The sequence below is a fragment of the Anopheles ziemanni genome, chromosome 2, assembly GCF_943734765.1.
Source record: "Anopheles ziemanni chromosome 2, idAnoZiCoDA_A2_x.2, whole genome shotgun sequence".
NCBI lineage: Eukaryota > Metazoa > Arthropoda > Insecta > Diptera > Culicidae > Anopheles > Anopheles ziemanni.
In genome coordinates this window covers 47,879,331-47,892,116 of record NC_080705.1, presented here as the reverse complement: position 1 = coordinate 47,892,116, position 12,786 = coordinate 47,879,331, and the positions used below count along the sequence as shown (strand labels likewise).

The 12,786-nt window shown below is 40.1% G+C and overlaps 1 protein-coding gene across 1 annotated transcript; it reads left to right on the top strand.

Moving 5' to 3' along the window:
* Positions 1 to 233: 233 nt before the first annotated feature.
* Positions 234 to 12,391, top strand: LOC131281862 (ras GTPase-activating protein raskol). Its single transcript, XM_058311219.1, has 10 exons — positions 234 to 495; positions 556 to 858; positions 934 to 1,399; positions 4,802 to 4,907; positions 4,986 to 6,313; positions 6,901 to 7,731; positions 7,792 to 8,414; positions 8,484 to 9,320; positions 11,167 to 11,645; positions 11,889 to 12,391. The coding sequence occupies exons 1-10, from the start codon at positions 355 to 357 to the stop codon at positions 12,124 to 12,126; spliced, it is 5,352 nt and encodes a 1,783-aa protein (XP_058167202.1). The 5' UTR covers positions 234 to 354; the 3' UTR covers positions 12,127 to 12,391.
* Positions 12,392 to 12,786: the final 395 nt, after the last annotated feature.

The following is a 12,786-nucleotide window of genomic DNA, read 5'->3' as shown; positions in this document are numbered from 1 at the left end:
AGAAGTAAACATCACATTCCTAGCTAACTCCCATGAACAACTATCTTATCGGTTTCAACGAACCTTCGATTCGATTATTCATCAATAACGTACCAGTACAGCCTTGAACGCAATGCAGTGGATTAGTCATTCTTTTGCTTTTGCTCCCATATCTTCAGACTCCCGTTTAAAAATCATAGTTTGCTTTAACACTGAACTTTTTCGTGCCACAAAATTAAGGAATAGTTAAAAGTGGAAATGAAAGCTGAGCTGAATAAATAATTCAAGTGTTATGCAGATTTAAACCGACTTTGTACTTCAGTGCAATGAAGTGTGAAAGTTTACGTATTGTGCGCGAATGTGGATCATTAAGATATGTCTGAAATGGCGTCGGACACATCACTCTCATCTTCCGCGGATACGCCCCGACGAAGATCGACTTTTTACGTGTCATTGGTACCAAGCGAGACACCGCCAGTGACGACAACAAGCAGTGGCCTCGGCAGTAATGATCAGGTTGCAGCCACCAGCAGCACCGACAGTAGCCGTCAACAGACTTTCTTAAATGGCAGCAAGAAACAACGTTCCGTCGAGCAAATCTACAATCCGGATTTGAGTGCGTTCAGCTTCGACTGGAGTCTGAACGATTCGTTGAACTCTTCCGAAGTACAGACGACGTCTAGCAATGAACGCGAAAATAAACTCAAACGCTATGGCGTTGTGTTGAATGCCAGTGTCAACATTGACGACGATGAAACGACGTGCCATCAACAGCAGCAGCAGCAGCAGAAACAATCAAATACCTCGACACCGATACGGCTAGTGAAGTCGCGCAGTCGTGGTAACATTCTCAGTAATTTCCCAAAAGCCCTTCCCAGTGTTTCACAGACTCTCGTGCTGCCAGTGACTAGCGGTGTAGCGTGGGAATCGGGCAAACATGATCGGGCAGCAGAGGCAACCAGCAGCAACCTTACCGCCCTGTCGCCGGTGAAAGAAAAATCCAAAACGTTGCCCCAAAATGTGTCTCTAGCGAACACGTTTCCGCCCAAGAGTTCATTTTTGCTGAAGTCCACCCCACGAATATCGCTGAACTATTCCTCTGATGCGGCAACTTGCGTCAGTATGACGGGTCTCTCCTCGCAAACAGCGAGCGCGAGTCCCAACAAAAAATCACTAAACTTTATTCGACGTGCGCATTCAACCAAGCTTTCGCGTAGCAATTCCCTGTTGAAGAGTTTGACTTCAAGGTGTGTGGATCACAGTTCAGACAACTCTAATTTACTGCACGTGCCCGTGAAAAAGCTGGACAACGAACTCCTGTACCGATGTCTGGAGAATCCCGCCAAAACTGATGACATGTTGAAGGACCTGTTTATCTGGTGTAAATACGAGAAGGAAGATGAAACTGCTGTTCACTCAGGTCAGTTTGGCATACGTGACGATTAGTCTGGCCGATTTAAAAACATCGTCATTTACGACATGTACAACTTTTTTTTATTTGTGTGTTTCAAACAGCGGAATTTTCAAAGAGTTGTTTAGAGAATTAACATCTTTTGGTTCGCGACTTTTGTTATACCAAATATTAATGCAATTTTTGTATAACGATTAGGAAAACGCAACGGAAATACATGTCCATTTGTAACACAATTGTAACATTTTATCCATATTAAATAAGCTTTGAAGAATAACTATCAATACGATTGTTGAATCTTTCAATCAATTACTAAGCAGATGATCCAGTAAATGCACGAAAATAAATATCAATATTCAAATTCAATCAATTCAGTTTGTCAGTCATCAGTTTGTGAGATATAAAAATGTCGAAAAGCTCATTTCATTTTAAAGTTGTCTAGAAACTTGGTTTTACACATTTACACATTTTGAAATGTGGGGTTAGTGTACTTACAAGGTTTACCACTGATTATTTTGTGCTATCAAATGGTAAACCCTGTAACATTACTACTCACACTTTAATGCATGTTATAGAGAATTAATCGAATGCTTACGAGATCCTCAGAAAGCTTACGATTTTCTGAAGATTCTGATTTTGTATCGGTAAGACAATCTCAAAATTTTAACTCAAGTCTTTTCTTCTTCTTAGCGTAACTAGGTCGTCTTTGGTCATGCCTGCCCGTTAATGGCGTACAAGACTTTTTCCCTTTGTGTACGGGAATAGTCAGTCTCTATCGTACAGGGGTGGGTCGGGTCTTGGTTGGGATTCGAACCCACGCCGTCGTGTTGACGAACCCCAGCGCTCATGGGGCGATGTTGAAGGTCCTGCTTAACCCAAGTATTCATACGTTAATTTACGTCGTTTTGACTGGTTTGGTACCTTCTAATCGCAAAAATCTGTTAAAATGAATTGTTTATCACCAAGGTTGTTGGTAATGAAAAACAACAAAAAATGTCTTGAACTATCTCTACCGGGACCAGTCATTTTGACGGGTTCAATAGTACGAGTGTAAACAATATTAACAAGTAAATATAACTTTTTTACAGTTCATTTTTCTTCAAGCAACACCTTTTATTATCTTCTGTAAGAATTGGCAGTGAACAATGAATGCTCACAAAGTGATTATGCTAATTTCTTATAAATTGATTTTTACTTTTAAACTTTATTAAATATCCGGCTGTGAATTGTAACATTAAACACTTAAATAATTCTTTTTAGCCCCAAAGACATTACTCGTAACTGTTTAAATGTTAAAACATCTTATAACATATATTTTATCTTTTTTGTATGGAGTTTTGTGTATTCGACCAATACTGAACCGTAGCTTCCTTTCTCACATTAAGTTTAAGCACAGTTGACAATTTTTTTGACTCCTTCTTTTCAATAAACTTAATCTTAATTTTACATTTGAGATTCAGCTTTACCAACAGAAACAAAACAAACATGTACGATCTCTACACTTCTTGACAAAAAAACAGCACATCATAAAAATGCACAAACTCGTTATTTGGGTTTCACAAACCAAAGAATGTCTACAACTTTCTGTATTTTTTCGTAAAACAATAACCATTAGTAGCAATTTCGGGTTTTTTACCAGTATTAACCCAAATTTAGATTCATACATAGTTCTAATAAAAATAATCTTCAAACCGCGTATGTATGTATCACAGGCCACTACTGTAATCCATTGAAAGTGCCAAATATTAAAGGTTATATAGGGTCAGTGAGGGACTTTTGGCCCACTAGAAAGCAGATCAATTATTACACCGATTTCTAATAAAAATGCGCCCTAACCTTTTTTAAAATGGTAATATTGATTTATTCTAGTTAAATACCAAATTTGGGTGCGATTGTATCAATATTCTTCGATAAAATCGTTAAAATCTACTGAACTGTCGTTTTTATTACCAATCATGTAAGCTTGAGATATAAGGAACCGCTGCGTAAAAAAATCGGCAGTAATTAGTGTTTTGAGTGTTTTTAGGAATTATCAAAACATCACTTGAATTTTTTTGAGTACGAGAAATAATGTTAATGATGCTAATGATAATTTTTTATGTGGGCCAACATTGGTACACAGCGGGCAAAAATAGCGTCAAAAAGTGTGTTCGGAAATTGACAATTTTTCAGTGAAAACATAAAATAAACTCAAAAGTATGAATTTTTATGCATGCTTAGATAGCTACCCTAAATTACCATATCAAGTTTATCGATATATGGTCGACTAGCTTGACGCCCCGGCTTTGCTCGGTGACGAAGGGATTGAGAGGTTTTAACTATTACTTGAACGATAAGTTTAAATTTCATAGTTACAATAACGACATATTAAAATGTTTGATATTTCATCAATTTCCCCGTAATGTATAAACCTTAGGATAACTATGTTGGATACACCTTGACATTTGTTTACATGCTTGTTTTGTTTGTGTTAATAAAACTGAGTTTAAAATGTAAAATTGAAATGATTTTATCAAAAAATAGTGATCAAACAAACTTTCAACAACATCTGCAGTACTTAAACTTAATGTGTGAAAAGTTTTAGAAGCGACGGTTCAGTATTGGTCGAGTTTTTAGTGTACACAGAACTCCATACATAAAAAAGTTAAAATATGAAGTAGATACAATGAGTGCAACGATTTCTTTTGTGGGGAACCTGCTCTAAGTGGGCCAAAATGGGTACTTTTACCCTAGTAAGGGGAATCAATGAGATATCAATCATTTTAAATATGCCACAATTTTAACTATTCAATTAAACTGGACTGATGGGGTCGTCTACTGAATCAGGACTGAATCCTGCCAGTTCTAGTGTTAAACATTTTATAAAAAGTTGTCAGAGGAAATACTATAGAAGGTATAATCATTTTTTCACACTATCATGTGAACTAAAAATCTGTTGATATTATTTACAATCCTATTTAATGCGCGTGTACTGCTTGATTACTACGTAGTGTAAAAGAGCCAATAAATCATCTTTTGGCTCACAATCACAATTGATCATCAATCAATTGTATTGTAAAGCAAGTCATTTTTAACAAAACGTCATGAAACCAGTTATTCTTACTATAAAATCAGAAGATGGTATCATAACGTTGTTAACTTTCATGTCCAATAACTTAATGACTTTAAAAAAGTTGTAAAAAATAATAAAATAAAGGAAAAAAAAATATTTATTTTTTAGGCAGCCAATCTTGAAATCCCCGTTGTATTAGTAGTAATTACTCGTACAGTACATTTTTTATAAATTATGTTTTCAATTTATTTATTTCATGTTAAAGCATCAGAACTCCAGGATAAGCAATGTTTTTTACCTTTTAAAAATGTTTTTTTTGATAAAATTATATAAAAAATTTCGTTTCGTTTATTTTATAGATACCTCTTATGAAAAAGCATGCCGTCGGGGTTCAGCACCAAGCACACCAGTGCTGGGACAGAAAACGGAATCGACTTCCAGGTTCACCAATTTCTTTTCCAAGCGGTAAAGTGCCTTAGAAATTTATTTTAACCTCATTCTCAGACTACTAATCGTTTTCTTAAAAAAAAAAACACTTTTCAGGTCATTTAGATCTAATCCACTTAAAAGGACGAAATCGGTAACTAAACTTGAACGTTCAAAACGTGGCCAAGGAGGTTTACGTGGTTCCCGGTCGCATGAAAGTTTGCTTTCTAACCACGCCGTAATGTCTACGATCGATCTATCCTGCGTTGGTGCAATCGGCGTCGTTCCGGTGCACGCATCCGTATTAGGCCGGCGACACTGTTTCCAGATACGGGGCGGTCCACGCGGTGAGCGATATTATAGCTGTGGATCTCGACAGGAGCGTGACCTGTGGATATACAGCTTGCGACGGTCTATAGCACCGAACTCGGAGCATATACGCCGTGTCGACAACTCGCTGAAAATGTGGATTTACGAGGCAAAATCCCTCCCCCCAAAGAAGCGCTACTTTTGTGAAATTAACCTTGACAAAACCCTCTACGGTCGTACGTCGGTTAAGTTGCGAACTGATCTTCTGTTCTGGGGGGAATATTTCGACTTCCCGGACGTACCGGAACTGAATGTGATCACCGTGAATGTTTTCCGTGAGGCGGATAAGAAAAAGAAACGTGATAAGCACGTTCTTGTCGGTACAGTTAAAATCCCGATCCAGGAGGTGACGTCCAGGACATTTGCAGAAGATTGGTACCAAATCATACCGGAAAAACCTGATAGTATTATCAAAAGCTCATCCAAAGAACCCATATCGACACTTCGAATCAAGTGCCGATTTCAGTCGATTGACATTCTGCCGCTAGCAGTGTATCAGGAATTTCTAGACTACCTGAAAGGAAATTACAAGAAGGTGTGTGAAATGCTCGAACCGATCATTGGTGTGAAAGCAAAGGAAGACATTGGGCAAGCACTCGTATTGCTGATGCATGCCCAGGGCATAGCAGCTGCTTTCTTGACAGATGTGGTTGCCTTAGATCTATTACGTGTGGATGACCAACGGTTAACGTTCCGTGGCAACTCCCTGGCTACCAAGAGTATGGAAGCGTTTCTAAAACTAACTGGGGAGCAATATCTGCAAGACACATTATCGGCGCCGATTGCTGAAATCATTGCTTCCGATCGGGACTGCGAGGTCGATCCATTAAAGGCGAACGGATCTCTATCACGGCAGCAGCAGGCTCTACGAAATGCGGTCAAGACGGTATGGGTAGCCATTTCAGAGAGCAGTAAAATTTTTCCGGCTCAACTGCGAGACTGTTTCTCCACATTTCGCGAGCGGTTGCAGGATCTGGACCGCGATGATATGGCCGATAATTTAATCAGCGCGTCCATATTCTTGCGTTTTCTTTGCCCAGCCATACTTTCGCCAAGCTTGTTCAACATTACCAATGGTAAGTAATATTACGCATTTTTTTCTAAAAAAACTCAAAACTAATACTTACATAAAGTATCTACTATGTACAGCAGACTGGTTTGAACAAAAATAGTTAAGGAATTTTGCCAATGCTTTTAAACGGTCATTTTGATCCGATCTTTTTTCCTTTGACCGCGCTAGCAAAGTGATGGAGAGGTGGTTCGAAAATTGAAAAATTTATACAAAAAATGTACTAGAAGAAGCAGACGTTTACTGATCATACAATTTTTCAAAAATGACGAAGAAATAGCCTGTGGAAAAAGAGCGATCAAATGACTGCAAATGACTGAATGAAGGTATTTGGATTTTAAGAACAACAACAAACAAAAATTGCCTAGCTGTCAAAATGATCGCTATTTGGATCCTATTGGTAGAAGTATTCAGAAAAATAAAAAAAAACTTCTATGATAATTACCCTTGTTCGTTCAAAGTGAAAGCAAGAGAAAACTTTATATGTTATTATCAAGAGCGCATTTCATCATAGTTTTAGTTGCTCTAATTTACTTAGTATTATACCACAACTTTCTGTTATATTTGAATGAGATTTTCATTCTTATATTTCAGAACTACCGTCGGCACGGGCTACGAGGAATCTTACACTAGTCGCCAAAACGCTTCAAACGCTCGCCAACTTTACCCGTTTTCAGGGCAAAGAAAACTTTATGGAGTTTTTGAATGATTTTCTCGAGCAGGAAGCGCCTCGAATGAAGCAGTTTCTGTACGACATATCGAGCACCGAGCATCCCGTGCAGGAGAGCATTCTCGATTGGTCCGGCTATATCGACCAGGGCAAACAATTGTCCATACTACATAGTTTGCTGTCCGAGACGATACTGAAGATGTCACCGGAGAAGCAGGACGAAATTCATCCATTGCCAACGATTCTCGAATCAATTACGCACGCAAAAGAAACAAACAACTTGGGACAGAGCCAGCAAAATGTTCCCATGCAGCCTCTGCAGCAGCAGCAGGAAAACCTACCACCAATATTGGGAAAGTTATCATTGCAAGGGGCCGCAGCGATCCCATCACCCAGCGAACGTGGTGTGATTCGAGGCGTACTGACTCCTGGCTCGTTGGAGAAAAACATTTTCCGCTATAATGATCCAACAGTCCGGGGTTTATTGGCACAGCCGCTTCAGCAACAACAGCACTACACTTCCTCCAATGGTTCGCTCAACTCGCAGTCCACGTCAAGCGTGTCGCTGTCGTCGAACTCCATCCAGCACAACAGTGTTTCAAGCACAAACGGAACGAGCGGCGGTGGCTGTGGACCTGTGGCAGCGTCTACAAAACCGGTGGGTCGATCCGGATACTACCACAGTAATCAGCAACAAAGTGTTCCCGGCAGTAGTAGCAGCGGGAAGCCAAGCGGTGGCAGTACTGTGAGTGTGAATCTACGAACATACGGATTATCAGCTACGACCGCATCGTACTATCCGGCCAATCACTTGGCTACGAACAGTTTGCGTACCGAAAAAGAGAAAAGTCCTACCTTGAGTAACAGTGGCATACGAGCAAGCACGTTGCCAAGGAACAATAGCCACCCTACCACGAGTGCGTTGACCGGTAACTCCGAATCGGGCCCCTTCACGGGAGTGGAACGTGAAATGGGGGGAAATAATGTTGGGGTTGCGAACAATCTAATTCAAATTGGGTTTGATCCAAGCAATCCTTTTAATAGGAAAAGTCCAACCCCGCTGCTTAAATCGAACATGTCAAGCTACAGCTATCACAGTGGGACACGGAATCGGAATCAGAATGGTTCCCAGCTGAGTTTACTGACCAATAGTGAGCTGGGTAAGAATGCACTCAGCCTTGGGATACCGCATTCGGACATGCTCGTCGACTCATTCACCATGGGGCCATCGGTTACATCCGGCGCCGGTATCCTTTCGACGACTGGAACATCTTCTAACGATCCTTCAAACATGCCGATGAGCCTCGAGGACCTGGAGGACCTGTTGAACTACGCAGATGAACAAAAGAAACTTTCGGGAGAAAATGTGTCTTGTCGTGGCATTAGCAGTAGCAGCAGTGGTGGCAGTGGTTCTGCTGCTCCCATTGGCATCGGGAACGCCAGTGGTGGGATAAGTAGCAGCACCAGCAGTTCTACCTCCAATGCGAAAGACCAACACACCGGCAAGGGTAGTAACGTTTCGATCGGACAAATTTCAAACATTTGCAGCTCAGGCTACCAAAGCATTTCTACGCAATCACGCAGCTCAAGTCCGGTTGACTTGGGTGGACAGCGGCAAATCGAGTACGTCACGAATAAGGTTCCACCGCCGCGAAAGCTATCTACTACGTTCGTCGGAGGAGGAGTTGGCAGTGGTGTAGCAAAGTATGGTTTCGGTGGACAAAAATTCAGTACATCCCCCAGCATCATCCCCGGTACCTTTGATGCGCTACATCCGCAACATACGGCAACAATTGGGGCCAAGACGAACTCGGCAAGTCATAATAACAACAACTCTGAGTCAATGTATCAAAAGAGCAATCTTAGTAAATATGCCAACAACAATAACGTCGATTGCGATGGGGGGTCGTACAGTATCGTACCCTCGTACTTAGGCACGCCGTCAGCCTTCAGTAAACCGGACCAGACACAGGCCGTTGTTCATAGCGCATTGAATGGCAATACACGAAACGTGGGGGGAACGAGCATGACGATGATTGGCGGACTGTATGGGAACGAAAGCGGCGAACTTTATCAAGGATCGCATCAGAGGAAGCATCATGTTCTCCCTAAGCACCATCATACTGGCGGCGCTGCGGGTATGCGTGGCAGTGGTGAAAGTTTACACAGCGAGTCGAGCAGTGACGAACAGTTCAGCAGCAACGCTGCCGAAAATTATCGCGAGCTGGATTCTTTAACCACCGCAAGCAACAACAGAGTGGCCAGTGCAGCTACAATCGGTGGAGGATTGTACGGAAGGCGTACAGGAAGCAGTCGAATGCCACGGACAAATCCTATGATACAGGTAATATCAAACTGCTTTTTGAATTGTTACAATTTCATTTTCATTTTCGTATTTTCAAAACTGCTGCTAAAACTGTCCACTTGATATTATTCGAGGCGTTGTTAGACAGTAAACCTCAGAACACACTTTGTAGATCTGTTTGCTGTCGGTCCTTTCCGTTAGCTTGCGTTAGCGCCTCTGAACAGCTAATTCAAAGTTTTTTTTTATTGTTTTCATCAAAATATACTTAACTTGTTAAATAATACAAATTCCAATTACCATTTTAATATTCTTTGAAAGGTGGTGTACAACGCTAAAGAAATATTTTGTGTATTCATCGAGGCTAATTTTCATTGCCCACCAACTGAACTGATGTTACACTCTTCTTATATTTTTTCATATTGAAGTAAGCTAAATAAAGATATGCAATCGTTTTTCATAGGAAAGGTTAGGTTTTTTTGTGCAATTTGTTAAGTCTAGGTTTGCTTTTGTGCAGCTTTTAAAATGCAAGGAGTTTATGTTACTTCATGAGTACTAGTAGTAGTAGTAGTAGTAGTTTTATTTTATCATGAATTCTATAGTTTTACAAAGGAAGTTTACTATAATATTTGCTTGTTTAATTGGTTCGGTTACACCTTTCCTCATTGCTGCTAATCGAATTGCTAGACTGGCTATTGATTAATATTTACTTGAAGTAAGATTGAATAATGGAGTGTCGTGGGAAATTTGGATAAAACCCATAACAGCCAAGAAAAAAACATTTTGTTACCTTACAATCTAATCTATTATACATATAACCTAACCTAACCTTACTCTAAAGTGGCTACACAAAAGGAGGAGTGTTCCCGAATTGTAGGCAATCGATCATATCGGCGCAAATTCATTAATAAGATCGTTTGTGTTATATGAACATCTAGAGGAATAGTTATTGCTTAACTTTGACATGAATTCTTCAATAGTATCTAAATTACATACTCTATGTAGTGTAGCAGTTCTGTACCAGGGTGGGACGTTCAGTATAGTCTTCAGAAATTCATTTTGAATTCTTTGTAGTTTCATTTTGTGAGTTCTTGATATTGAGTTTAATATTGGCGCTGCATATGCTATAATAGGCCGGACACATGCAGTGTACAGCAGTGTTTTATTTTTAGATTTAATTTTGATTTTCTATTAATGAAACTGTACAAACTTCTAAAGACTTTTTCACACCTTATGGTAATATTTTCGATGTGGTTTTTGAATGTTAATCTTTTGTCGAACGTTAGTCCGAGATATTTAACGTCATTTTTCCAAGGAATGTTAGAGTCCCCGAATTTAAGTTCGTTATTTGGAATTTTATGTTGACTTGTGAACCTTGTGAAAAATATTGCTACCGATTTACTACCATTTACTTTGAGCTTCCGTTTGTCACAGTAATTTGAAAAGGATTTCAAGGCAGTATGATAGTACATATTTGATCTCTTTCCAGACGCTGCGATCGCAACGTCATCAGCGTAAATGTACTGTTTGCAACCTTGCATTTTAGGTATATCTGACGTAAATAATGTTACTTCATGAACGAAAGCAAACATATACGCAAAAAGCGTTGTTTTTAATGAAAACAGCAATACATATTATACATCGAAAACAGGGTACCTTTAAAAAAATAGTTTCCTTTGGGAAAACCCTAAAAATCATTCTCAATATAAACATTTAACGTTTCCCAACCGAATACGATCCGACGTTGAACCGTTTTGTTTGTTAGGGTTAAACAACAATAACAAATAAAAGTGTTTTGTTAATCTAAACTTAAAAATAAAGTGTATCGTTCTTTAATATATAAAAGAGACGACGCTGACTCAACCAGTGTTTCCTTGTATGTTTGCAGTATAAGCGGGATGACGCATCGGAAACGCACAACTTCCCACTCGGTGGAAGCAACAGTAGTAACAGTATCTTCGTTAATGGACACTATCGGGACCACAGTTTCAACAACCAGCGTTTGCAGCGCCGATTGTCGGTAGAATCCGGTCGAACGCTTTCGGACAGCTCGACCGACGACACCGAGAGCGGGCCAACGAAGCCGATCGGGCCACATCATCACCAAATACATCACCACACCTCAGCGGGCGGCGGTGCGCCCTCCCAGCAGCATCACATAAACGTGTCCCGAGAGTACGAAAGCAAACGGCGGCGAAACGTTAACAAGTCGGTCGAGCAATGTGAGCGAGAAATTCAGCGGCTCCAGGCGTCACTGGACTCGATGCGTCAAAAGTTGGAAATGTCTGAACCGAAGGAAGGAGTTAAGGATGATCTGGAAGACATTTCGCACCATAGCGATAGCAAGATACGCAGTATCATTGGAAGGTAAATTTTACTCTCAACCGAAATCTTCCAATCAATGGCAAATCGACGGATCGACTCCGATGGTCGGCAACGGTCCTTTAATATAGTTACGAAATTTGATCCGTTTGATGATAAATGCATTCCATCAATTTGTGAAAGGCATAAAGTAATTCATCATATCGGATTAGTATTAGCATCGATTTCAATCGAAATCGAAGTATACGACAATATTTTACACCTACGCCGCCATAAAAATCGTTACAGGTTGCTGACGATGGAGGAGGAACTACGACAGGAGCAGTACAAAATGTCGTTGGCATTATCCCACAAGCAACGCGTGATCGAAGCTCAAGGTCAACAAATCGCTGCCCTGGACGCAGCAAACAATCGGCTGCTGTCGGCATTGTCCAGTCTTCAGAATCGCTACGAAAACCAATCCAATCAAAGCGACGATACTACCACCTCTTCGTCTCATCCCAACGCGGGTGCATCCTCGTGCTAGGGCCGGTGGGCCGGTTGAGTGTGAGCATTACTTTCATCTCGTCAACAAAAAGTAAGGTAGTCGTATTTGTTTCTGTTTCTTTTTTCGCACAATTACAGTGAAGAGACGCTCTCTAAATATCGGATATTATTCAGCGTGCATTACAACTATTGTTACAAAACTCAATATTTCATGTAATTTCGATGATCCCGGTTCTTCAGTTGTATGGTGAATCGAATTGTATTATAGTGAATAAGAGACAAAAGCACACATAATAAAAATAAATATATTTGTATGAAATGTTTAAATTGAGAGTTTGCATAATTATTTACGGTGTTTACTTAATAACAGGATATAATCTAGGCATAGTGCTGGACTAGAACGATGACAAACAGATGGAGGCAAAGGAAATTGTGTGCTATTTAATATTTTGTCTATTCAAAATGAAATGCCTCCGGTAAACATTTTCTCGTGGTGCATTCGTGACTGTGTCTCCGCTTAACGCTCACGTGGTGCTCGCACGAAGTTGACACAAAAATCGTTCGCCTTCTAGATTATCCTAAAATATACAACTATTGCAAAAGAGTGTATCATGCTTACGATCCACCACTAAGTAGATACAAAAACAACCGTATGATTTGAAAGGTAAATAGTAACTGTGGCTCTACATACTTTTCAAAC